The sequence below is a fragment of the Perca fluviatilis genome, chromosome 16 (genome assembly GCF_010015445.1).
Source record: "Perca fluviatilis chromosome 16, GENO_Pfluv_1.0, whole genome shotgun sequence".
NCBI classification, from domain to species: Eukaryota; Metazoa; Chordata; class Actinopteri; order Perciformes; family Percidae; genus Perca; species Perca fluviatilis.
Genome location: NC_053127.1, coordinates 19893964 through 19921640, shown reverse-complemented (window position 1 = coordinate 19921640; position 27677 = coordinate 19893964). Strand labels below are relative to the sequence as shown.

Genomic DNA, 27677 nt, shown 5'->3' with positions numbered 1-27677 from the left:
TCTCTCAGTGAAAAAAACCTCTGTATAAAGCCTATTATGCATGCATGGTACAATGTGAATATATGCAGCAGAATGTGGGTACCTGAATGAAGACTTCAATAGAGGCTGACAGGGGTGTAACACCTTTGTCTGTGGCATAGACTGTAAGCCAGTAAGAGTCTTTGGTCTCACAATCCAGGATACCAGCAGTGTAAATCACCCCTGTTGAAGCAGAGGAAGATTAATGCAGTTGTTACTTGGGCTTGAGAATACATATCAATTAGGTGTGTGTGTGTGTGTGTGTGTGTGTGTGTGTGTGTGTGTGTGTGTGTGTGTGTGTGTGTGTGTGTGTGTGTGTGTGTGTGTGTGTGTGTGTGTGTGTGTTTTGAAGGGACAGTGTGGGTGTCATCCACAGAATACATCCCTCTCATGGGGAAAGTCTTTGAGTAAAAACTTTCCGTAGGCAAAGACACACATTTTAGAGAAAATGTTGTGTCCTGGCTTCAGTGACATTCACAGGCATTAGCGGCGCCGCTGTAGTCACCTTGAATGTTTCAGCTTCTCTACAGCTAATCACAGCTGACCAAACTGCTCCCAGCTGCAATTTGCGTAGTGCTAAACGTACCCTGAACTGCCCTACACCAATAAACACACACACAGACACTCAGACACTCACGCACATTGACTGGCGTGTGTTTAGTGGCCCTAAGGAAGACGAGTAGCTGACAGCTTTGGTGACCTCTTGAGGGACAAAGAGAACACTCAAAATGGATGACACATGGGTGCCTCTTTTTTTGTAAAATCAGTCATGCAGGACTGTCCATGTAAACACATACTCACACTCTAGGTTTTAGGGTTCACTCATGCCATTTTTATACACTGCCGAGAGCACTGAAGCACAATGGTGCAAAAGTGTCACACACAGTTTATTTAAAAGGTCCCATGGCATGACAATTTCATTTTATGAGGTTTTTTAACATTAATATGCATTCCCCCAGCCCGCCTATGGTCCCCCAGTGGCTAGAAATGGCGATAGGTGTAAACCGAGCCCTGGGTATCCTGCTCTGCCTTTGAGAAAATGAAAGCTCAGATGGGCTGATCTGGAATCTTGCTCCTTATGAGGTCATAAGGAGCAAGATTACCTCCCCTTTCTCTGCTTTGCCCGCCCAGAGAATTTGGCCTGCCCATTAGAAAGAGAGACATCGTGGCTTTCAAACAAGCAAAGTGGCAGTTGGTCAAGGCCACACCCCCAACATCCACCTTGCCTCCCTTTCTCCTCCTCAATAGCTACAGACACAGAAATGGCACATACTAAGGAAAGCTCATTGTGGGACTGGCTCTAGAGGCTGTAATTCTGCACCAAGGCTGAATTTCGGGAAAGAGACTTCAGATACAGTATTAGGGGACCACTAAGGTCTATATAAAAGCATCCAAAGAGCACCATGTCATGGGACCTTTAAACAAGGAAAGCTAAAGTTTGAATCATAAACAACACATATATCTAATTGCATCATTTATATCGAGAGGATATAACACAAGTCAGCTAAGATTAAATACACTGAACTCTTCATAAGGGCAAAGCAAGCAGTTGATGCATTTCTGCTCAGTGCACACAAACTTTTAAAAGTCAGCATGAGTCTGTTACTTCCACTAACTTAAGAAACTCAGTAAGAGCTAAGCTGTGCATCGATGTTTGCAGAGTCTTTGCATGTGTCTGAGCTTCAGTTCACAAGCAATTATCCCCAACAAGATGCTAGGCAGAGCTGAGACAGGACATGTGAGAGAGTGTGTATTTAATTTGGCTCATTTATGCTTACTTGTTTACTACACTGCATTTTCACTTCTTATAATTAAAGACTGGATGATGGCGTTGATGATGTGAGTTTATGCATCTTGCATGCAAATACTTACAATGTGTTAGTATCACCATTACAATTAGGATTAGGATTAGCAGTAGTAGGAGTAGTTTTTGGTGTCATTTGGATGGCTTAAATTCATATTATTAAACATACACTGCCTTAATTTGCAATGTAACCACACTGTTGCAATGGCAACACATTTTTTGCGTTACAGATGGACAAAGTAGTGAGGAAAGTAAACATAAGTGTCTGGGTATCTTTACTCTGCTCCACCTAAAAAGTGAGAGCATCAAGATAGATAGATAAATAGACAACATATTTCCCGAGCCATGTAGTGCAAAGAGAAGACCTTCCTTTAATTTGACCAATGTAAATGAAGGTCTAGGGACGCAGAGAGAGAGCCCAGACGGTTCAGCCCAGACTCCACACCCCTGGGATGTGCTCAGTGGTATTCTTGCTTGATTCTGTTACTAACCTCGGTCAGCCTGTTAAAAAACAGGGTATCATCTAAACAATCATAAAAGTATGTTGTTCAGAGAACTTAAGCAAAGCACTATGTCAGTGATCCTTTCTGAATATGTTATTAAAATATAACAATGTTATTCTTACTCATTCTTACTTCATTCTCATACATGTCTGTTGTTTTTTAACTTGGCCTTCCCACTCAGCCACAAACCTAGTCATAAAAGCATACAAATCAGACACTAGAGGTGTGACTGTGTGGCCTTTTTTGTGTTGTTGAGTCTGTCTTGTTGCAGCATCCTCAGCAGCATGGCGACCGTGTTACCTTATCACCAGAAAGTTTGTGCATACAGTATGTCAGATTATGACTAAGTAGCTGCCCCCAGAGCATGCACAATGCATAGTAAAAGTGTTTGCTGAAACCCATCTTTGCGCTGTCGTCCTTGACCATGTCCTTTTCAAACTGCATCTCATCTCTGTCAGATAACTCAACAGAGAGAGGCGAGGAAAACAGAGCTGGCTGTTTCAAAAGCTCTTTGAACTTGAAGACCGACAGGCACTATTCATTGAATTCAATATAAATCTGACTTGACAGCGTCCATTCTCACCATAAATAACACACTTCAAAGAGTGAAAATAAAATTGAAGGGTCATGGCATATTTTCTAATCTAGAAGTTCCCAGTACACTTAGGTTTACATCCACCTGTCATGTCTATTCAACTTTTCCATTCTTGAGAAGCCGGTTCTGGGGTCCCACTATCTAATTAATGACCCTGTAGCAAATAATCAATCCCAAGACTGATGAGAAAATTCTGTGTAATTCTCTGAATCTTGAGGCACAACTGAATAGCTCTGTGTGTACTGCCACACACAGAGCTATTCAAAATAAGACATCAAAAGTACAGCCTGACATTTTTTCAAATGCAGGATAGATTACTTTTTAAAAGTGTGTTTGCTTGTAACTTATTAATGCTTTATCCTGACTGTGACAAATCCTGGCACTTGCATACCCACTAATAGAGGAGCAGTGGCTTCTGACAGTTGCCCAATAAGAAATTGAAGAGCTTGCTTTCCCCCCAGCCAATGACAAGAATACCAAAGGTATCAAGTATCAAAGTACAGGAGTGCTAAGGATTTATGCCAGAGAATATCCTGTTTCTTTTCTGATAACCCCTGTACATTCAACCCATATAAGAGTGAGACATATTCATCATCTAAAACTCAAAGGTGGGAAATTCATTAAGAGTAAAAAAGTATGACAGACAACAGGGGTGTCAGGGGCTACACAAGATACATCATAGAGACAATTTACAAACTACAGGAAGTGAGAATGAACAAATTAAGACAGGCTTGGACAAAATGGATTTCTCACACAATATCTAATTCTCTCTGTCCCTTTTGCTCACTCTCACTGTCTGCCTCACTCTATCTTCGCATACGTAGATGTGGCACTAAAAGCCATAGATTGACAAGCAGTCAGAGCTGAGCCACTCAACATGGCAGCTAAATGCAATGTGGGCATGACGCGCCTGACAACACTGACTTCTAGAGGCTACAAGATAAAATGAAACACTTGATGAGGGAAAACTTGGCATGCGCTTACTGTCTCTTCTCATCTGACACCAAAAAGGGTCACTTGCTTATGATAAAATAACAGACGCCGCAATTTAAAAAACAAATTTCCAGAAAGAACCTTTTATTTAAAGGCCTGGGAGGAAGAAAGCAGTATTTTCTTCTGACACTTTTTATGTACTCCATACTCCCCTGCATCCTCTTCCTTCCTCTATTCGCTTCACTTCCTCTGCCTTCTCCCTGCACTTTCTGCTCTAACAAGCACTCTGATTTCCCCTGGAAAACCTGCACTCAATAAACTTTCTCTAGCTGTGATGCGCCTTACTGAGGATTTAAAACTAAAGTAAACCAAGTGCTATTACAGAAGACTATCTGTGTACTGTAACACTGTTTTGTCATGAGTACAGTGTGTACACTATGCATATGCAATTATGTATAGAGAGAGATAGAGTGAGGGCAGGAGACACTCTCTCCATTTGTCCATCTGTTTCTCTTGCCTTCTCTCTCAACTACAGTCAATTCTAATTAGCCTAGTTAAAGGTCAATAGCCTCCAGTGTAAGTCATGTACAGTAGGGACCAGTGCGACAAGAGGTGACAAAAGACGCCAGAAGAGGAAAGCTGTCATATGTTCCCTAAGAATAAGAGCTAAAATAAACTGGCTAAACTACTACTTATTTCTTTAGCCAGTCACTGGTTACTACACTGCCAAAAACTAGCGACAATTGACTTTACTATTAGTTAAAAACGGTTCTGTATTTTACACAGCGTTTTAAACAGATTCAGAAGCTCATTCAGTAAAGAGATGAAGGATGTCTCAGATTTCTACTGAATGACTCAGAAGGTCTTTTGTTCTAGCAGTGGTCAGATTTTTTTATGAACACTTTTAGATGTGGTCTTTAGATGTAGCCCCTTGTTTAGCAGTTAATCATGTCTCAAATCTCTCTTTATGATGTTATTTGTTTGTTGTGTACACCGAATGTAATGTCTATATTGTTTGTTGTTTGCTGTTTTTGATTTGGGTCAGTTTGTTGGTTTGTTTGTTTGTCTGTCAGCAGGATTATGGAAAAAACTACTGGCCAGATTTTTATGAAACTTGGTGAAAGGGTGTAGCATGGGCCTAGGAAGTCCCCATTAAACTTTGGAGTGGATCCTGAATCACGGTGTGGATGCACAAATTATATTGGCCATGGCAGAGATCTGCCCTCTCTGAGTTCCCTTCTAGTTGTCTATGAGTTGATTTGGTGGCAAATGCGTTTCTCTATTGGAGATTGATAAAGCTTCTTATCTAACTTGCTGTACTACTATTATATAGTACAGCAAGATTAGATAAGAAGCTTTATCAACTAGTGCTCTAATTGTTTGCTAAAAAACTAATTTGGGTTCACATACTAATTTTACACTTTTCCCAAGTCATAATTTCTAGTTAATATATGATCTGTCACTAAGAAGTTTTAATTCCCCAACTAATAGTTCAATTGCCATGGTTAATAAGATTGTACTATCACCTGTTCCTACTGTATGTCTTGTTATTATTCTCCTGCTACTTGATTGTCAAATATAACGACTATCAATGTTGACTGTAAGAAACTAGGATTCACTAGGCAAAATGAAAATGTGGGTGGTATCAAATGCAATTAAAAAAACAGTGGTTACTGGACTGTTCATTATTTTAAAACATACTCTCTAGTAACTCATTCATAAAAATGAGTGAAACTCAATTAGATATTTGGTAACTGATAACTTCTTCAGTATTATAAACATTACTGTTTAAATAATAACTAGTGTATTACATTGCTGTAAAGTGGTTTATCTAAATACATTTCAGTAGAAAGTGACTTCCACTTCAAGCCTTCACAATTGGCATGCTTATTTGCAATGCAGGACCTGTGGTAAGACATGGCATCACTACTCACTATAGAGTACCCTGGAGAATGAGAGATTTCCGGAGCTTGGTGTTTAAGTGTTTCAGCACCATGGAGAGAGACAGAGAGAGATTAGGTTTAAAAGTTTCAACAGCATGGATAGAGAAACAGAGACTGCAACAAGCTTTGATGAGAAAGCAAGAGTTCTCACTTACACCTACTTTTGTTCTCATGGAAATATCAAAAATGAGTCCTGTTTCTCAAATGGAAATATAGCAAACGTCAAGATCTTATCCAGCTGTTCATGTTATCGTATTGCACAAACACCTTTTAAATTTGGTTAAATTCATCTCTGTTGAGGTGACTTGCATGGTCCGCACATTTGTTAGCAATGTTCATTGGGCTTTTTTAAGACAAAAAAAATATATATTGTAAGACCTACCTTTGCCATCCTTAATCAAAGGATCTCTAATAAAGTTCAGAATTAAGAGAGAAATTTACTTAATGTCTCAATGTCCATGGTTCATCTACAACAACTTAGAGGAAATAATTAGACAATATATGTATATATATATATATATACACATATACATACATACATACATACATATATACATACATACATATATATATAATATATACATATATATATATACATACATATATATATATATATATATATATAGAGAGAGAGAGAGAGAGAGAGAGAGAGTTGGCCTTTCATTCTGTACATGCGCCAATATGAACTAATATGAACTGTCCTCTTTTCAAACTGGGTATTTGATTCATTTTATCCCTGGGTGAGTGAGTCACGGCCTCCTGTTTGGATCAACATGTTTTCAGCTGTGCTTTGACACTGCAGGACAGCTGAAGACAACTGCACGCTTTTTTTTGGGTCAGGCCAACTTAAGTAAGTCACAGAGATTCCACTACTCTTGAAAAAGATGGTGGAGCTGTGCAGGACATTCTTGATCCATCCTATCCACACAGCACTGGATCAGTTGTACTGAGCAGCCTGAGGCGAAGCCAGTGTAGCTGCCATGCTGCCCTCATTACAGTAATGATCTCCCAGTACACAGCTCCCACGTGAGGCCCCGTCAACACAGTCAGTCGGACTGTACCTCACACACTCTCTCCCTCAAATACAAATGCACAATGCTATCAGGGGTCGTGCTTTCTGTGTATTACCTACAATGCAAAACCACAATGTGACAAAGGGAAACATTAAATAGTTGAGCAACAACTACACACGTGAAAGTCCTCGGCAATAGCACAGAAATATTAAGATTTCTTATAATACGCAATGATTTGCAACACGTTTGGATTTTGATATTCAATGCACGGCACTATAAGTTATTGGATTTCCACTTTACATAAGTAGGCATCAAAATTGATCTTGTGTCGCACCTGTGTCTTCGTCAATGGTGAAAGTGCCTAGTCCGCTGCCTCCTCTGACAGAGTACCTCAACACACCATCTCGCCCCTTGTCGTCGTCCTTAGCGCTGACTGTCAGAACGCTTGTGCCTGCACGAGAGTTCTCCTTCACTGAGCCTCTCACAACAAAGTCAGGGAAGTAAGGTGCATACAAATTCTCATTGACATCCACCACCTGAAGAAATGTAAAGAGTCAAGAGATGTGTAGTATCAAACAGTTTTAATGTACAATATAACATTAGACCAATATACCAATATTGCCTTTAAAGGTCCCATGGCATGAAAATTTCACTTTATGAGGTTTTTTAACATTAATGTGAGTTCCCCTAGCCTGCCTATGGTCCCCCAGTGGCTAGAAATGGTGATAGGTGTAAAACGAGCCCTGGGTATCCTGCTCTGCCTTTGAGAAAATGAAAGCTCAGATGGGCCGATCTGGAATCTCCTCCTTATGACATCATAAGGAGAAAGGTTACCTCCCCTTTCTCTGCTTTGCCTGCCCAGAGAATTCGGCCTGCCCATGAGAAAGAGAGAGACATCATGGCTTGAAAACAAGCGAAGCATGGCAGTTGGTCAAGGCCACACCCCCACCCTCAACCTCCTCCTCAATAGCATTTAAAGCTACAGACACAGAAATGGCACATCCTAAGGAAAGCTCATTGTGGGACTGGCTCTAGTGGCTGTAATTCTGCACCAAGGCTGAATTTCGGGAAAGAGACTTCAGATACAGTATTAGGGACCACTAAGGTCTATATGAAAGCATCCAAAAAGCAGCATGTCATAGGACCTTTAATTAGATTATGGCTAGCAGATATTCATGACTTTCTGACAAGCAAACATTTTGGTAAATTAATTATTTACTTTGCTGGTGTACCCAAATGTTCCCTTCAACGGAATTAAATTGAATTGAATTGTGGGTCATTCTGTAACTTCTCCTTAAGCATACATTCTATATCATTATTGTGGGTTGGTTGGGATGGGGAGTTTTAGTGCACCATGATTGATGATGATTAAATGCTGTTATACAGGTATTTCTAGAGGAGAAATTAGGGGAGCATTAAAGAATAAGTGTAAATATGGGGATGTTGTATCAACAATTTAAAGCTTGAAATAAACCAACAGAACTATAAATGTCAGTGCTCAATTGATTAAACTGATTTTGATTTAGAATTTGTTCTGATACAAATGTGTTTGTATGTGTTTGTTACGCACCTCCACCTCCACAAATGTCATACTGCTGAGGCTAGGTACTCCTCTGTCCTCAGCAAGTAATGTCAGGTTGAAAAACGATTGTTTCTCAAAGTCCAGCTCCTTCCTAACCCTCAACACTCCGCTCCCAGCATTGATCTGTACAAAGCATTACAATCCCATACATCATAAAATGTCAATAAAAAGAGGATCAGAATATGCAACAGTATAGGCAACACAAATAGTGACATCACCTACCTCAAAAGTGCCGTTGATGTCATTAATTAAGGAGTATCGGATCTGTCCACCGGGGCCCATGTCTGGGTCCTGAGCCTGCACCCAGGTAATCACGGCTCCTGGTGGGAGGTCCTCCAGCACACGAACACTATAGCTGCTAGGAATGAAAGCTGGGGCACAATCATTGACATCCTCCACTATTATAATAAGAGTAGTCACTGACGACCTTCGATTGCCTCTTTCAGCCTTGTCTCTCACTTCAATCTTCAAAGTGAACATTGGGATGGTTTCTCTGTCCAAGTGGCTAGAAACAAAAACACTTCCAGTTTCGCTGTCAATACCAAACTGAGGGACACTGGTCAGCATTATATAGGAGAGCTGTCCATTTTGACCCATGTCTCTGTCAAATGCAGTCATGGTAATAACTTCAATACCAATGGCTGAGTTTTCTGCAACAAGAGCAGAGAAGCTGTCCTGATAAAACTGGGGGTCATTGTCATTTGTGTCCTCAATGATCACAGTCAGTAGTCTCCAGTTGGACAACTGAGGAAAGCCTTGATCGTAGATGGTGATATTAAGAAAGTAACGATCCAATCGCTCCCTGTCAAGTGGCTGCAACACAGTTATCAACCCATTCTCCATGTTGATGTTGAAGCAGTTTTCTTTGTTACCATCAGATATGGAGAAGAGTACACGGCCATTGAAGCCTGTGTCGCCATCTCGTGCTCTCACCTGAAATACACTGGCACCAGCAGCAAGGTCTTCTCTCACTAGAATACTAGTAGGTAAGGCCTCAAACTGTGGAGCCTGTTTGTTTATAGAGAAATTATCTGTATTTCTCTCAACTTGTCTCGGTCTAGCCATAGCAGATGCTTTTGAAACCATTTTTTCAGCCAACAGCTGGGCTACCCTGGTCTCCTTGCAGTTGAACCCCCTTGGTGGCAGCCTACCCCTCACCACAGATACATTCACAAATGTAGGATCAGATAACATCTCACCATCTGTTGCAACTATTTTCAGGTTGAATATCCCACTTTTTAAATTAGCCATTCCTAACGATCTTCTTAATGACAAAGCCCCAGAGTCTGGATTTAAATTGAAATAGTCTAACTCATTCCCAGACAGTATCTTGTACCTCACCATTCCTAGCTCATCCATGTCCACAGCTGACAAGGTGACAATAGTCTGGCTGACAGGGAAATCACGGCTTATCATCCCCCTGCAAGAAACCATCTCAAAAAGAGGCTGGTTGTCATTGATATTTATCAGACGAATAGTGACATTAACTTCACTCTCCCTTCTGTATGGTGAACCCCAATCAGAGGCACGCACTGCAAAAGTATAGATATCATCTGATGACTCAAAGTCTAGATCTCTTGTGATCCTCACCTCCCCTGTGTCCTGGTCTATTGTAAATGGAAGTGACTGTTCGCCAGTTATTGTGTGGGTTACATACCCATTCTCATCTTTATCAGCATCCACAGCGGACACTACAAGAGCAACAGTGCCTACAGGTAAGCTCTCATTGATTGCAATATCATAGAATGGCCTGTTGAACACTGGATAGTTGTCATTAGCATCCTCTATGATGATTTGGACCCTTGCTTGCTTCTGACTGATAATATCAACTACCTCCATCTCCATGAAATCCTGTGATATCCTTGTCAGCTGCCTTGTGGTCATAATAACTCCAGTCAAAGGATTTATATCAAAGTACATTAGATCTGAGGGGCTGCTGAAGCTGTAATTGACACTCAGAGGAGCTGGGGAGATTTTCACCACCTCTACAAAAGTACCTGGGGGAGCTATTTCACTCAGCTTCACTACATAAACATCTTTCTGGAAATTGGCCAACACTGGGTCTGGCTTTCTAACCAACAACTGAACAACTTGAGTATTAGAAAACTTAGGAGGTATACCCCTGTCTTTAGCTTGAAAGGTTAAGTTGCAGCCATAGGGGAATGTATCCCAGTCGAACAATTCTGATGTTTTAACCCTATACTCATTCCCGACAGGTGATCGATCAATCACAAATTGTTCAATGGGGTCACCCTCAATGATGGACACCCACTCTATATCCCCAGCTATTCCCTCGTCTTTGTCCTCCACAGTCATTATCGCATAGACTGGGTCCTTGTCTGCCCATGATGGAACGACAGCAACTGCATTGAGAACAGGAGCAAATTCATTAACCCGCTCCACAGTAAGGACCAGCCTAGCAGTGCTGCTAATACCATTGTTCCCATAGAGTTTCATCCCTCTGTCAACCACCTGCACCTCTAGCTCAAATCGGACTTGTTTGTCCATTCTGGGCCGACCTGTCAGGGTGATGACACCGCTGGTCGGATGAACAGCAAAAAGTTCAATTCTGTTCTTGAAGAAGTAGTAGAACTCCCCATTGGAGCCCACATCAGCATCTGTGGCTGTTACACGTCCTATGCTGGCACCCAGAGGGGCACTCTCAGAAACAACAAATGAATAGGAGGTAGGGGAGAAGAGAGGTCGGAGATCATTGGTATCCAAGACCTTGATATAAACGGTGGCTAAGGACTCTAGGCCTCCATGGGCAGATGCCTTAACTGTCAATGTGTAATTGTCTTGTACTTCCCGATTTAATGTGGCACCACTGCCTCCATTAGTGCGTATACGAAGAAAACAAAAATCTCCCATTACAAACTCCTCAGCCTGGAAGATTCCTTCACTGTCTCCAGACACAACGGAATATTTTATGTTCAAAGACCGAGGTGGCCCAAGAACGATGCCCATTTTTACCTCACTTCTGGTATAGGTTCTTGCCGCAGAGTTCTCGAAGATGGAAGCATTATAGGCAGGCTGGGTGAAGAGCAGCAGGCCTTGACCTGCCCTAGGTTCTGTCAGGAACTGGGCATTGGTTGAGGGGAAACAGAGGAGGAGGTAGAAGCAAATAGAATGGAAAAGAAGAGAGAAGCTGGGTAGAGAAGGCATATTTCCCCACCGATTAGGCTTCATCACTATTCCATCACCCAGTCACCCTATATTTGGAAAGAATAACAGATCTGGATTCAGTTGGAGAGTTGATAAAGACATGCACTCTGCATGCTAAAAAAATTTATAGAGAACTGTGTGACAAAAGTTACAAAGACATTTCTGGGGTACTGCTTATCACTACAGGGATATGATAGCATATTCAATGTTGCGCTCAACAGTTTGCATTTAAAACACTGAATATTGCACCAGAAACTTTCCGGCGGAAAGGCTCAGAAGCAGAGACTGACATATCTTTAAACAAACCACATCAAAGCAAAGCTCACTTAAAAAGACTCAGTGAAGAACATCATGTCACCAAATAAAACAACAGGGATCAGGAACAATCACTGGCATTATAATACAGAGTGCCTAAAAGACACAGTAGTTTGTTATTTTTCAGCCTGTAGTCCTACTTTTACTAAAGCAAGATTTTTAATGTAGGACTTTTACTTTTCTTACACTGTGGTATTGCTACGTTTACTTAAAAAATCTGAGTAGGCTACTTCTTCCACCACTGGTTATCATCAGGTTAACTCCAATGCACAGCCAAATTTGCCTAACTGCCAGAAAAAGGGAATGGAATATGAGGTGGCCTAATTAAAAATTAATTTTTCTTTTTATTACAACTGCTTTTAAGTAGGTCTACTGTATGAGACACCGTAGCCTACTAAAGTAACGCCAAATAGCATTTTATTGATCATAAATACAACTTGAACAGAAACTACATTTTTTTGTAAACTGATGAAATATGAAATTTGCTCGCTTATACTGTGTGTATGGGCAAAGTAGAGATCAGTATCAGCACCAAATTGACTGTCGTGAATAGGCTGTCAGAATCCAACGACTCAAATTAACATTCCCCAGAGGGAGACTGTCCCGGCAGATATCGGGGTACATTTATCGTCTCCCATGTTGATGCAGATGCAATAGAGCTGTTGTCGACATACTTAACTCACACATCGCAGCGTGTCTTACCTTCACACGAAACAGCTGTCATCAGTGAAAGTAAATCCTTTCCCATCCTCTCTCCGACAGTCATTAAAAAAAGAAAGGCGAAACAGTCGCGCAGAAGTCGGTGTTGATGCGCGAAATGCAAAATTCATGTGCACATATCCCGACAGGCAGTTGTCTACTAGGCTGCAGCCATCCTCGTAAAACTAAAAGCTATTGCCCCAGTTCCATGCACCTGACTAATAGCCCTGATTGCAGTGGGCTAGTTCGGATTTATCTGCAATAGTTAACGCAAACACTGAAGTTAAGCAGTTAGGTGTGTTAGCTGGCTAAGGATAAGGTCCGATATAAATGTGGTATGAAGAACATGTGGCTTATCGCAAGTTGGAAAGCAACCAGCATCAGTTGTCGCTGAGTGGGACCACGGTGCGCTCACAGGATGGAAGTGGCGGGTTGGGCAAGCTCCGATCTTTGCCGAGTGTAGTCGACAACATCCGGAAATGTAATGTGCAGCAGTCTCAGGCAACAGCTACGGCTCTCACACAGATGCTAGATCGGATCCGTTAGACGTGTCGATGTAGGATTAGGATTGGTTAGAGTTAGGGTAAGAATACCATGGTAAGACAATCAGAGGCAGAATAAGGCGGGCAAAGAGGCAAGTCCTGTGACGTCGATACGTCTAGCGGATCTGATCTAGCATCTACCATCTGCACACACACACACACACACACACACGAGCTCCTAGTGGTTAGTTACAATTCTGGCCACCAGTTAAACTTGTTCCACTCGCCATCATGTCCGTTTTGTGTTATAATAAGGGATGTGGAAAGCGATTTGATCCAGAAAATAACCCAGACGGTGAGTAACGTTATAGCTGGCTAGTATTTTAACTATCGCTGTGCCCCCTAACGTTACCAGTCTGTTAGCAAGCTAACCTCTGATCATCTGGAAATTTCTATAGCGAGCAGGCCTGCTTGGCCCATGTAGCTAGCTAGCTAACGTTAACTTGATATTACTGTAGCTGACTGGACCCAACACAGTAAAAACTTATTTAATCAACACTGCTGTATCTTATAACTCAAGAAGCTAATAACACGTGGGCCTGCTGTCAATCGTCAAGATGTTGTTAGCACGTTAAGCTCCACGTTAGCCGGTTAAGTTAGAGACTGCAGAACCATTACCGGGGACAGGACACAGTACGTCGTCTTGAAGTTTCAGAAACACGCCATTCGACGTTTTTACTACATGGAGACTCTCTACAGCACTTTTTTTTAATCAATGTTATCCCATAACCATGTCACCACAACTGCGAAATAACTTTTTCAACAACTCGATAGACAGATCGGGGTTAAACAGAGTTACCGTGAGTTACAGTGAGGTTCAGCTTTTCAAGGGAAGTAACGTTATCTCTCTGTATGGAAATATCCATCACATTGCTTGTTTTCCAACAGCCTTTGAAGCTGTCTGCTGCTTTGATATGGGTTGCAAAGCAACTTTAAGTTCCCCATGAAATAAATGCTAACACAAAAAAGACAGAAGTACTGCAAAACTGTAACACTAAACTGCAGAAAACGGTGAGATAGGTAGAATTGCAAAAGGGTTCTCGACTGTTGTAGAAAGACGTGGCTGATCTTTAATGCAATATCTATATTGCCCATTATCAGCAACCATTCATCCAATGTCCCAAAGGAACATTCTGTTTACTAATCTGATATCATTTTAAAAGGCTAACTGAGAAAACATTGGAGAACCCTTTTGCAATTTTGTAAGCACATAATGTAATCTGAAAACTGCTGCCCTGGTTAAAAAAACAATGCAACTGATCTCAGCTGGTATTCTGTCTATAATGGAGTGGAATGGAAATTTGTAAGTGACCCCAAACTTTTGACCGGTAGTGTAGATATGCTGAAATAATCACCACAGCCTTCCAAACAGTGTCGTACGTAATTAGGAAATGTAAACCTGCTGATGTAGGTAGAATAGGTGTGTTATTGCAAACCTCATATTTTATATATATATATATATATATATATATATATAAGATAGTTATTTTCCTTAGTACAGTACCAAGCAGGTTTATGCCTGAGGAAAGTCAAAGTATATTTTGAACCCACGCAGTCTGCTGCCATATCAATTTATGAAAGTGGGAGCAGTATCCCCAATAACCAGGGGCCTCATTTAGAAATCAGGACGTTTGACACATATAGTCATGATGTGTCTACAGTGCTTATTCATCATTGAAACCATGGCCAAATCCATGTAACACAAGATTCCTCAGGAGACAGGCATTTTGAACGCCACTCATCATGAGCGAAACTAATTATTCCCATCTCATTGCCTTTTGTCATGTTTGAGGCCATGGTTGAGTTGGTGTTAACAGATTTGGCACTATATCATGGTAGACTATATATATCTTGTTTTTATGTGAGAAACTATTAATTCCTTACATTTAGCTGACATACAAATAATTAACTTGTGCAGTACCCCAACAATACCACGAGATAACTCACTTATACGGTTGCGTAGGGAGAAGATCATTTCAATGATAATTTACTTCTTGATCTTGAGTTTCCTTACTTAAGAGAAGGTTTGCTCATAAAACAATTATTTAGTTGAAGCCACTGATCTAAATGTAATTGATAGTTCCAGGTGGTATTATTGTCTTCAGCTCTCATGACAAAACCTCAATGAGTCCTTTTTTTACTTTTATTAGAAATGTCCTCTGTCTTCAAATAATAGGCTACATTAAGTATCTGGTGATGATACACAATGATACAATTCCTATGTCAATAGATGCCTCTTTCCATAAAAATGAGTATTATCGTTATCTTTAGAGGTATCTAAGAGGTGTATCTAATGCTATTGTATAGAAGAGGCACAGCTCTGTCTGTAAGGAACATGCTTGATTTATGGCGTTGCCCAGCCACATTTTTTTATTGATTCCACAGTGATTTGTCTTTTAGGGCAGTTCCAAACAGAGAACATTTAAAAAAATCATGCTGTACTTTTCTGATAAGGCAAATATTTGTCAAACGTTCTGATTGTATCTTTAATATGTCATGAATCCACATACGTTTCAAATTGTATTCATATAAATTGGTCATGTGTGGTTGTCTTGTATCGGTTTCAGATATTTTTTTTGGACTGGTTTGGCTTGTATGTTGCTGATATTTAGCCTCAGTTTGAATAACTTCTTCTCTACAAAAAAAAATGTTGAATAAATAATTCCAATGCTTTTCCTAATGCCCAAGTAAATACCTTCTCTATGTATTTTGTGTGTTGCACTTTACAAGGAAAAATGCAAAACGTATTTATGTTTTATGTAAGAGGTAGTGGGAATTGTAGTCTATTTTTATCAAACTGAAGTTTAATACTGAGTATCAAAAACATATGTACTAAAGCTTGAATTGTCTTCATGTGTTTAGTTTGCTAGGTTTGTAGTCTGGTTGTTTGTTTTATCCATGAAATATGCTGTATCAATATTAATGTAAGTTTATTACTTACTAGTTTGCAGTTATCTACTGAATTGCTGAGAGAGAAAGAAAAAAAAAAAAAAAAAAAAAAAGAGAGAGAGAGAGAGAGAGAGAGAGAGAGAGAGAGATGTGGCTATAATGACTAAGTGGGTAAAGGCAAATAATAGAACAGCTAGAAGAGTCTGGTAAGTTCAGAAAATGACATCACTTTACTTTAATGCAGCCTTTAAAACCAGGAATAGACAACACTTATGCCATATTACAATATCTAAAATATCTAGTATCATATCACGATATTGATATAATATCGATATATTGCCCAGTCCTAAGAGAGAGAATAAACATTTTTTATTTTGTATTTCATCCCACAATCTACACACAGTTTTCTGAAGGCAGCATCAGACATTGCTGACCCAAGTCTTTTGAGATGTGTACCACACACAAAAGGAGGATCAAATGCAGACAAGACATCACTGATGTTGTAGTGCTTCACCAAGAAAGGGTTGGTCCCCGTCAAACAGTTGAAAATGACGATAGATTATTTGTAGTTGTTGATTCACAAAATGCCTTGCCATATTCAGAAACACATTTTCTACAACTCTACTTACTTATTATTCACTAAAAGATATGAGATTTATGCCACAGTGAGCCATTTATTGTGTAACTTGAAAACTGAAGGTTTTCTGTCTTTAATGAAACTACAATTCATTAAAAGTAGGCCAGAAAAGTCTATAAGTCTGGTTGCATGCTTTTCGATGCTGTTGTGGGTAACTATATATATATATATATATATATATATATATAAAAAAATCTCTATCTCTAAATTAATCAAAGTTGTGGTTCTTCTTTACAGATGGTTGCACCTATCATCCAGGAGTCCCAGTATTCCACGATGCATTGAAGGTAAAATGCCTGAAAATGCCCAGCTAGCTTGTGTCTTGTTATCTGGTCAAAGTTAATGTCTGTCTGACCTTCTCCAGGGATGGTCCTGCTGCAAGAGAAGAACCACCGACTTCTCAGACTTCCTCAGCATTGTTGTAAGTTTTAGTTTCTGTTTTAATCCATACTTTTAATCCTCAGTGGTCATGTTTCCATTGTCTATTGTTGTCATAGGAATTGACTGCCACCTTTGCCGTGGCCATATTGGCCTGGGCACTCGTTTGTGAGTCCAACCCAATGACTTTCTCCTCCACAGGGCTGTACAAAAGGTCCCCACAACAAGGAGAAGCCCCCTGAGCCGGTGAAACCAGATGTGACATCATCAGTAGAAAAGAAAGACGCAGATGACCAAAAGCCAAAGTTTAACGAGTACATCATCTCGGCACCAAAGCCTCAGGAGGCGATAAGCAGACCGAGGTTGTACAGTTGGCTTTATACATACATTTAATCAATATCGTAGGAATACCCTAAGCTCTTATTATGTGTGCAACAAAGCCCCTTTTAAGTAAAGCTAACGTGTTTTTGGAGGTACAAAGATTTTACCAAATCGCATTTAAAGGGAAAAAACAGGCCAAGAAGGCAAGGCAATTTTATTTATAGAGCACATTTCAGCAACAGTGCAATTCCAAGTGCTTTACATAAAACATTAAAAGCAGTTAGAAATGAAAACAAAATTAAAAACACATAGAATACAGGAATAAAAGTCACAGTGCAGTACAATGAATTAAAAAAAGGCAACGTCAAAAAGATAGGTCTTCAGCCTTGATTTAAAAGAGCTGAGAGTTGTTGCGGACCTGCAAGAACACACTTTCCTCCAGTCAGTACATTAACAGGGCTTTCAGTTTAAAATTATATATGTATCCTTATTATCCCACATATTACATTCTGCTTCTATTAATTCTGGTTTAGTATCAAATGCATAAAAGGGCAGGTACAGTTACAGTATCAGAGGTATTAAATCAGCCTGAATACTGAAGATCCACAGGATAGTCTGAGGAGTTTACCCTGGATGCTTCCTTACGGAGTTCAAAAGAACGTGGCCAAGCGACTGATAAAGCGATTACTACTGAATAGTAACTATTTTCAAGTAGTGTGTTGGTCTTAGGCTGGCTTCGTACCAAATACCTAATTTTTAAGTGATAATATATTCCTTACGTAAAGTAAAAACTACAATACCCTTTTTTTTATATTAACAAGTTAATTTTGTTTTTTTAATACCTTTTGTCCCTTCCTTTGGTAATGTTTCATGCCTAATAGATTTGTTACCGTTACAGTGCTGATGAGCCGATGGTGAGGATGCAGCATAACGTCTCTACTTCACTGAAGCAGGCTCTGGAGAGACTGAAGCTTTCTGAAAATGTGGCAGAGAAGAAAGGTGGGAACATAACTTCATCTTCCCCTTCTTTCTCCTTTTAACTCTTCTGTGTTTCTGTTTGTTGTCCTCTTTATCATAGACTACATCCATTACCATCCACCTCTTGTTACAGTAGACAGGAAGGTCATATTGACGGGAAGTTAATGGATGGCCTCTGGGAATTTGCTCCACCTGTCATTCACATCATGGCGTTTGAGTTAAAGCTGGCAGGGACGGGACAACACATCACAACTGTGGATGCCTTTTTTAGATGCTATTCAAAGCATCTAAGTCACTTATTTGTCTCTTTGTGTCTCTCTGTTTTTCTAGAGGATGAAAATGATGAGATCAAGATTGGAACATCCTGTAAAAATGGAGGATGTACTAAAGTAAGTGAATGTGTTACAGGGAAGACATTCTGTCATAAATTCTAATGGTGATGAAATGAGAAAATAAAATCCCTCTTTATCATACCTCTGGCAACAACAGCTTAAATGTTTACATTTATTTTGCTTTAAATTCATGCTGAACTTGTGGTTTCTGCCAAATAAGTTCCCACTAAGCCAAATTCAATTAACATATTTGAACATATCTATGACAGATGTCACTAAATAAAAACATAACAAATCATGAAGATAATGCCCCAAAATAGCTCACTGCTTTGGGTAAGGGGAAATCCGTACAGTTCCTTTTCCTCCTCCTCGATGTTTGCTCTGAGATGGCTGCAAAGCAACATTTTTTGCTCAAGCTAATCTAGCCTGTCAGAGCAGAAACCCCAAGATTAGAACATAAATTGTAAGGAAGATTTGCATTGACAGGTTTTTGTAGAATTTCATAAATGTACTTTAACTGATGTGATGGAAAGCCATGAGATATGCTCTCAAGGGCTGCCTGTTTTTATTTGATTATTCAGTTGGGGTCCTGGTAGAGTCTAAATTGGTACGTTTTAACATTTAACAAGATATTAGTAATTAAGACCTATTTGTATTTTTGATGGCAAAAAAAGATCCGGTTTAGTCTTTTAACTACTTTTTTTTTTTTTTAAGAGTTTTGATGGACCTGCAAGCGATTCGGATGTGTGCTTTTACCACTCTGGATTTCCTATCTTCCATGAAGGGTAAGTACTGAAAAACTTAACTTTCCATCAATGTGTTTCACTGTATTGTCATGAAATGGTAGATATTGTCTGGAAACACCAAAAGAAGCGTTAAGAGCAACACTGATATTTTCCTGTCCGTCTTCCTGTTTGTCTTGTTCATTGGTTCACTTGAGTGACAAGTTATTGACTGCTAAAAATCCAGCGGGTGTTTGTCTTTCCTGCATCTCCAGGATGAAATACTGGAGCTGCTGTAAGAAGAAAACCTCTGACTTTAACACCTTCCTTTCTCAAGAGGGCTGTACCAAGGGAACACATGTATGGAGGAAAAAAGATGCGGTAGGTGTGCTCGTCTGACAGCGAGTGATCATTTATGTGTGCTAGTCCGTGTGAGAAAGCCTCAGCTGTGACTCCATCTAGTGGTGGCTGGTAAACACTTGCACAGTGGAGAAAATGCTTTGTGATAGAGACTGAATGGCTGCGTTTTCAATTTGTGTGTTAAAATAATCAAACGCTGCCTCAAATGTTGTTTATTTGAATTCTCCACGCAGGGTAAGAAAGTGGTTCCATGTCGGTTTGACTGGCACCAGACGGGGACGCAGGTCATCATCTCTATCTACGCCAAGAACGCCGTCCCAGAGCTAAGCTATGTGGATGCAAACAGCACCACGGTGAGGGATGCCATAAGTCTGTCAGATGATTTCTGTCCATATCTAACTGCTTAGTTTTTGTGATTGTGTCCTTCTCTACCTAATTATTTTTTTTCTTTTCTCTTTCAGCTCGACATCCATGTTATATTTGAGGGAGAGAAGGAATTTGTGCAGAAAATCAGCTTGTGGGGAGTAAGTGCAGCATCACTTTTAACCTGATGGAAACAGTCTTGTACATACACACAACTGATGGCGCTTACCCACTGCTAGTATCGGCTCGGCTCGGCCGCGGTGCCCCGTCCTCCTTTTTCCATTGCAGGTTTAGCACCAGCTCATGCATGAGGTAAGCGTGGCTGGTCGTCATAGCGATGCCACAGGAAACACACACACAGGATGGATGTGGAAGGTGTGTTGTTTTTGATTCTCGGCATGTGGCTGTTGCCACAGCCAGAAGACACATTTTGTTTCAAAAGAAGCTGGAGGCAGCAAAAAACCCACCACTGGCTAAACTATTTAAAAATGGCGTGTTTGTTCAGGACACCCCCGTCTGTCGCTAGCAATTATGACACAGTGATTAGTGACAATTCTCTCTGACCAATCAGTAGTCTGCAGGTTTTCACGTCACCTTTTGGTATCACCTCAGCTCGCTTGGAACCCTGACGGAGACAATACTAAAAAAAGTACCTGTTAGCAGGTACCAGGGACTATTTTTCGTAATGAAAACCAAAAAAGGCGAGTAGAGGCGAGTCGAGCTGGTACCATGTAATGGAAAAACGTCATAATGCTACTTTTTTTGTACTGCATTCCAGATACCACAATATAACATACTTTCATGGACAATATTATACAGTGTTTTATTATTTAATATGCTACTTATCTACACTAGGGGTCTTTGCTGTCAGGATTAAACATGGCAGTAATTGGACTTTGAAAATAAATTTCCAGCTATAAATAAACACTAGTTAAAACATGACTTGATCTGTGATCACCTTATACCAAAGGAGCTAAGCCATCTTTGTCACACTCTCTCCTTTCCTTGTAGGTGATAGATGTGAGTAAAAGCATAGTGAACATGATGGCCGCCAAGATCGAGGTCGCCACGAAGAAGTCCGAGCCCATGACATGGGCTCGTCTGGACCTTCCTCCCCCGCCCCCGCCCAAGGAGGAGGAGAAGGAGAAGGAAAAAGAGGAGACTGATAGCGAGGATGAAGATGAATGATGATCAATTAAAAATACAAACGGTGTGTATTTTTAGCTGAATCCAAGGCCACACAGTCCATTCCTTACCTCTTTTTGTCTCTTTTGCTGCCATGGAACTTTGGCCTCTACTCTTCAACATTTACAGTGTTTCCTTTTTCATTCTTAGTTCTTATACATACAAACATACTTGCCTTTGCCCTTTTTTCTTGACTTTTGATCATTTTGTTGGTCATTATATATGTTGGAATGCTCAAGAATCTTCAAGTACTTTTTTACAACCGTTTTTCGTTCAAGTACTGAATGATAACGGGAACACTGACTTTTAGCAGATTTTTAATCAAGTCAGACTATGACACACTTTTTAATTGCACTGAAATCCCCTGGAAAATAACACCACACAATGGGATAGGAGTCAGGTGTGACCATGTTTAATCTCAGACCAATAAAGCATTTCATGTGAACTGCTCATATCAAGTCTTCATAATGGACCACATTTGTGACCATCCTCTATTTCCACATTTTGTTAAAATAGTCATTCCAGCCTTTAGTTTTATAAATTGTTGCATTTTCTCCACAATTATCACATCAGACTGAATGCTGTCTTCATAGATAAATTCCCATGTATGTGTGGCAATGAAGCAGCTCTATGTAGTTTGAGTAGGACATTTGGATCTCTAAGATGTCCACACTTGTTTAATGGAGTTTATTCTAAATAAATTGTGTTATAAGAAATCCAACAGTTCCTTGGGACTCGTACACTTAGAAATTAAGATGTACTCCGACTACTCCACCTTTTCCAGTTAAAATACTAGATTTGCTCCAAATTATGTAAATCTTGTGCAAGTTCTGCTTCTACATGATCAATGCTGTAATTGTCTCCTCATTTCTTGTCAAAGCAACCTTAGTTTTAATATTGAGAATGTACTGTAATATCAGAGAATGCCGATTGAATACAAAGTATGTTTCAGCAAAGTACTGTATGGTTAAAAACGCTATGCTTGACAGCATGTCTCAGGCTTAGAATGTATGAATTATATTTTGTCGAATGACACAATTACCTAAGGGTACAATGATTAGGTAACCAATTCATCTTACCAAAAATAGACTTTTGTGGTAAACTTTTAAAGGTGTGGTGTGAATATTTCTGACCTTCAGTATATGCAGACCAAGTTTGTTAAAGTGGTATTAACGCCAGACTCTTCTAACGGTTGTCTGAAACACTTGAATTCAATTGTGAGTATGTGACCTCTTCAAGTGAAGATTGTGATCCACCTGCAACTTTGGGAATTGCAGTGGCTTTTACAAATGTCAAAGTTTTTCAAAACTATTGCATAACTTTAAGGTTAGAATATTGAATTATGTCCCGATCCTATGGAGATGTCTCAGACCTTGACATCTATGCAGCTATTATCACCTTTGTTTCTCTTTCCAGAAGCACGTCTGACACCACAGACATGGATCAATTTAAATGTTAATTAAAGTGCTGTTTCAGTCAACTCCCACACAAAGATAATAAAAGAAAGTGCCCCAAGGCTTTTGTACATTTATCTGAAGAGTTTGTGTTTCTTGTTGTGAATGGCAATGGATGCATGTAGGATATAATGTCTTAATAAATGCCTGCATACATGATTGATGCAAAATACTGCAGAAGCTTATTTTTAAGATAATCACCTAAAACCATTTTAACCCTAGAGAATAAATGCAAAAAGTCATAATGGAACACTTGCATGACAGAAATCATAAATGTTGCACAGACGGTCTCTGAAAAGAGCTAGAATTTAGGCCTACAAGTTGTGGGTGGAACATTTAACATACCTCTTAGCCCATAAATACTAAATACATACAATTTCCTACATGCTCAGTTTTGTAATGTTTTAATACTTAAATACATTGCCAATAACAAAGGTTATAGACCCATTACAATAAGCCAACAATTTATGAATTATGCATGCATCACTGCACAGGGCTGGCTGTGCCTTCAGGTAGTTGTTTGGTAGTTGGGATGTTTGGTTTCCTCTGTGTCACTGCTCAAGATAAGTGGCTGTCTTTCTGGGAGATCAAATGCGTTTTTCCATTTGCTCATGTGCAGCCCTCCATATCGCCGTTTTGCAGTTAGGATGGCTGCAGCTATGGTCACTGCTAAAATTCCTCCACAGAGCCCTGCAAGCAGCAGCCAGGGCCACACATCCTGCAATTCCTCCAGGTAAGGACGCATGGATTCTGCTAGTCTCTGGCCTGGAAAAAAAAGATAGAAGTAGTCACAGGAAAGTAGGCAAATGTTTGAGTTTACTCAAGTAAAACAAGGATAGTAAGTAACCTAAATCTGAGTGGGCTAAATGATCATCCCTTTACAGAAAGCATACCCTTTGGAGATATGAATAAACCTTGGTTCAAGACTTGAAATAGATTAAACAAATAGATATCTGAAAATGCAGGATAAGAATGAAAACGGACAACACTTATTTCCTCAAATGCTAATTAAAGTGAAAAATAGAAAAGCCCCATTAGAACTTACTAGCATTTAGCAGATATGTATATTCATATCCCAGGTCCTTGCTGGAGATGAAGAATTCTCTGTTTCTGTAGAGGGGCAGGAAGGGCACCATGTTGTACTCGCTGTTGTGCCCGATAGGAGCATCAGATTCTGGATATTGTGATGGAGATGGTTCATGCCTCCTGAGCCACTGCTCATAAATGCTTTCATAGAGAATGAATGAAAACAATGTTAAGTGCAAGTGTGTAAATCTATAAAATGTGTGTTCCTGTGTGTGTGTGTGTGTGTGTGTGTGTGTGTGTGTGTGTGTTTGTCTCACCTGTCGACAAAAGCGTGGTGGAGAAGGAATATGGGGTCATTTGCTGAGCCCTGCACTGAGGACATGGATCCGTTCATGAACACATGGAGAGCAGCATGCATGCCCATACGAGCACTGTTTCCTAGCCCAGTCTGAGGATCCCCAAATCCTGCAAAAATAAGTTTAGCATTGCCAAAGTTGACAGCACCATTTGGTGTTAGGGAAACAAAAGCTTTTGGTTGTAAAATGATAAATTGTCATTTATAATGGCATTTTTTAATCTTTCATTGACAATTCGAAAAAAGATAAAAAATGGATACAGTATTACATTTTGCACAACAACAGCTTCTTACAATAAATAAGATGGTATAATGCATCATTTAAACCAACCTTGTGTCTGTGTGTGTGTGTGTGTGTGTGTGTGTGTGTGTGTGTGTGTGTGTGTGTGTGTGTGTTGTGTGTGTGTGTGTGTGTGTGTGTGTGTGTATGTATCTATCTGACCTTCCATAGTGTTCCTGAAGCTCATGTTGGCACCACGGTCCATGGCTCCGGTGTCATAGTTGGTCAGACTGAGAGTGAACTCCACATCTGCTGAAGTTGGCAATCGTTCAACCAGATTACGGTTGTGGTTTCCAGGGTTACGACGCAATGGGCCTTCTTCCACAGCATCACATAGCACACCCCTGTCATTGTAGTCCTGTGCTTGGGAGCACAGTACCTGTTGATGGAGACAAACAGAAACATATTGCAATACAGAGAATGAGGCACCAGCACAAATCCCAGCAATAAAGTGAATGCCAAGCATTTTGCAGTTGTTGCAAATGATGTATTGTTACTTGAAGCTGGTTACAGCGTTTGGAAATAACAATTGCAATGCTATTACGTTTACTGTTATTAGCCTATTCTCAAGGTAAATCTCACCCAAGCAGGACAACACTGACTGTAAAAGCATGTTTGCAATTATCTTGATCAAAACAAACCAAAACTGGTGTTTTTACTTAGTTGTAGTATTATGAGTATAAATGTCTGGGTGCAGTAGTAGTTGTAGTATTAAAAAGGTAAACATGTCCTTGTAATTTGTATCTATTTATTCATTTAAAATTAGACAAGTGTGTGAGTGACCATTGATTAATTAATTTCAATTTCCCTGCATTTTAATGATCTTTTAAGTAATAATGTCTAACATTGGCAACAATTCAGAACGAACTCTTACTTCAACATGTTATCTGAAAAGTGAACCACTTACACTTTTGAACTCTTGAGCTCCTGAGCTCATCACTTTATGTAAATATGCTATATTGTATCCCTATATTTTAACTTTACACACATTTATTATTGTTTATTTTCATTTTATAGGCCTACATATTTATTGAGCATTGTTGGAGGGAGCTTAAGATAATATATGACAAATAACTTTAATCTTGATATTATTACTGTAGGTCATCAGAAAACAAAAGAGAGGGAAACCGAAGGGATGAACAGAATAACTCTGGCAACCCCCCAGGAGAGAAGCCGGAGGAGTTACTTGAGTGTGTGTTTAGGCTACCTTCCAAGAAGAGAAGACCGAGCCTGGGCTGAGGAGACTGGGATCCTGCGAGCTCCGGTCCCCCATCAGTTCGTCCGTGCACACGTCACACCCCTGGGCGTCCCTCCAGTCCCAGTACGGGATGGTGAAGTCCATGTCTCCGGTCAGCTTCCTGATCTCATGCTCCCAGTGCAGCAGGTATAAGCGGTGCCACGGCAGAAACGCAGGCGCCCAGTGGGCAAAGTCCACATTGGTCCACACATTCCCCGGCCCGCCTAGCAGCGCGTTCCGAGACACATAATAATGCATCCACACAAACACATCATACAAAGACACATCAGCGAACATCGGATTGGAGCCGTTTTCCATTTCCTGGTAGGTCCCGGTAGCCACAACATATTCCCTGCTGATCGTCTGCTTGGCCAAGTTCAGGTAAGACATGAGTCTGATCCTCTCTGCCCGGGACAGGTGAAATATGTTCCTCCTGAGAGACTCTCTCCTATCATTGCAGTTTACCCCAAAGTAGCCAAACTTACAGTCCGCGCAGCTGAAACCCATGAAGTTCCCTGCGCACTGGCATGTCCGGTTGTAAAAAACCAAGGGCCACTTCTCCCTGTCGTCCAACCCGGAGAAGGGGTACTGCGGCCCGTCGGGCTGGTCCGGCACCTCCACATCCTGGCAGAAGCCCCGACCAGAGATGGCTCCGCAGGGCGAACCGTCCCCTTCCCAGGACGGGCAGCATTCCTTTGTGCGTAAGGCTTCCCGGGTGGCACAGAGACGGGGGAATTGTTGATAGGAGGGTACAAAACAAAACATGAAACTAATGATTGTAAGTTTCAACATTACATCAAGTTTTTACTTTGCAGACGGAAAGTAGTCAGTGGATAAGGTCCAAGTGATTATTTCACAGGGATTCTTGAAGTTTTTTCCAGGCACCCCCTCCTTGTTGAGCCAGTCACATGGCAGTCTTAACCTCAGGGTGAAGCTTACCTCATTCATGAGGGGGGCACACATCCAAAGATTGCAGCCAATTCTCTCTTCTTCCAGAGAAAAAAAAAGTTCAGTGAACCATTATAATGGGATTTGTAGTAGTAACTGGGGGCGAACAAAAGTTAAAGGGGATGTATATCTTATAATGTAGATTATTCAAAACATTAGCCTAATATAGCCTAATGTAGCATAAAGCAAATATTTGCCATGTAAATATATATTTGGTAATGGCGTCCTGAGCAGAGAATGAAGTCACATTCCGTAGTGTAGCCTAATCCGAATTTCTGTGTTATTTGTTTTGATAGACAGTTTTAGTGCACGTGGCCGTAAAAAAAACAAACATAGATTTCAGGTAGGCCTCTTGGGGAACGGTCTGTTCGGAGTAGCCCACAGGTCTTTTTAATGTCAACTTAGGCCTATACAATATCATAATAATAGCACAAAAAAATGTCATACAGTCATAGAGGCATATGATCAGGCCTATATCTAAAATAGCCACACTATAGCACACATTAGTTACAATGTTTGTATTGTGATTTTCTGCTGGAACACAGTCTGCTTTCTAGTCGAGTCATGAGCATAAAACAGGCGTAGCTCATGATCTCTCTCCACACACACACACACACACACACACACACACACACCAGCAATGCCTCAAATAAAATAAACTGTTATTCCTGGCATTATGGGATTATAACCATGATGGACCACAGAGTGAGAGAGACGATAAGGAGAGAAATAAAATAAACATATCTAAAATTCGATATGAATAAATGAATGTGTTACTGTAGAGTATATGAAGACAGTATAAGTCTATATGTATTTATTTATTTTTTGTCTCCTTGTGATATATATAGTCAAAATCAACAGTGGCTATCCACAATTAACCTTCAAATGGCCAACATATTTACACACTGTATGGATGTGTAAAGTAATGAATAACATTTTTTTAATGCTTGAATCTGTATCTGAAAAATGTTGTTTGAATTGCACATTTGAAAAAACTAAAACGCTCATCTTATGGTGTATTGCAAAGTGTTGCCAAAGACTTCCTTTAATCAAATCATATTTGTGGAAATTGTCTTTTTTGACTGTCATATGACCCCACA

General features: G+C 40.2%; 3 protein-coding genes across 3 annotated transcripts in view; 1 reads left to right on the top strand and 2 right to left on the bottom strand.

The window, feature by feature from the left end:
- Positions 1-13022, bottom strand: part of LOC120544126 (protocadherin Fat 3) — a 72593-nt gene extending 59571 nt beyond the window's left edge. The window contains exons 1-5 of the mRNA XM_039777706.1: positions 12574-13022; positions 8614-11603; positions 8380-8514; positions 7144-7345; positions 83-201 (exon numbers count right to left, since the gene is read on the bottom strand). Of these exons, the coding sequence (XP_039633640.1) occupies positions 83-201; positions 7144-7345; positions 8380-8514; positions 8614-11580 (3423 nt within the window). The 5' untranslated portion in view covers positions 11581-11603; positions 12574-13022. The remainder of the gene's footprint in view (positions 1-82; positions 202-7143; positions 7346-8379; positions 8515-8613; positions 11604-12573) is intronic.
- A 209-nt stretch (positions 13023-13231) lies between these two features.
- On the top strand, positions 13232-22808 carry chordc1b (cysteine and histidine-rich domain (CHORD) containing 1b). Its single transcript, XM_039778000.1, has 11 exons — positions 13232-13407; positions 16876-16925; positions 17003-17059; positions 17218-17378; positions 18236-18336; positions 18646-18704; positions 19362-19432; positions 19645-19750; positions 19963-20082; positions 20191-20253; positions 21104-22808. Exons 1-11 carry the CDS (start codon positions 13344-13346, stop codon positions 21278-21280), a joined length of 1029 nt encoding a protein of 342 aa, XP_039633934.1. The 5' UTR covers positions 13232-13343; the 3' UTR covers positions 21281-22808.
- Positions 22809-23119: 311 nt separating this feature from the next.
- On the bottom strand, positions 23120-26546 carry LOC120544345 (tyrosinase-like). The gene is made up of 5 exons (XM_039777998.1): positions 25600-26546; positions 24555-24771; positions 24075-24222; positions 23777-23958; positions 23120-23496 (listed from the first exon to the last, which is right to left on the bottom strand). The coding sequence occupies exons 1-5, from the start codon at positions 26419-26421 to the stop codon at positions 23240-23242; spliced, it is 1626 nt and encodes a 541-aa protein (XP_039633932.1). The 5' UTR covers positions 26422-26546; the 3' UTR covers positions 23120-23239.
- Between the last annotated feature and the right edge of the window lie 1131 nt (positions 26547-27677).

Excerpts from the sequence above, each read along its gene's own strand:
- chordc1b (XM_039778000.1), top strand. The coding sequence starts at position 13,344 with ATGTCCGTTTTGTGTTATAATAAGGGATGTGGAAAGCGATTTGATCCA. Across the intron at positions 16,926-17,002 it reads TATTCCACGATGCATTGAAG|GGATGGTCCTGCTGCAAGAG; the intron begins GTAAAATGCCTG and ends GACCTTCTCCAG. Across the intron at positions 19,751-19,962 it reads TATGGAGGAAAAAAGATGCG|GGTAAGAAAGTGGTTCCATG; the intron begins GTAGGTGTGCTC and ends TTCTCCACGCAG.
- LOC120544345 (XM_039777998.1), bottom strand. The coding sequence starts at position 26,421 with ATGTTGAAACTTACAATCATTAGTTTCATGTTTTGTTTTGTACCCTCC. Across the intron at positions 23,959-24,074 it reads CACCACGCTTTTGTCGACAG|CATTTATGAGCAGTGGCTCA; the intron begins GTGAGACAAACA and ends TCTCTATGAAAG. Across the intron at positions 23,497-23,776 it reads TACATATCTGCTAAATGCTA|GCCAGAGACTAGCAGAATCC; the intron begins GTAAGTTCTAAT and ends TTTTTTTTCCAG.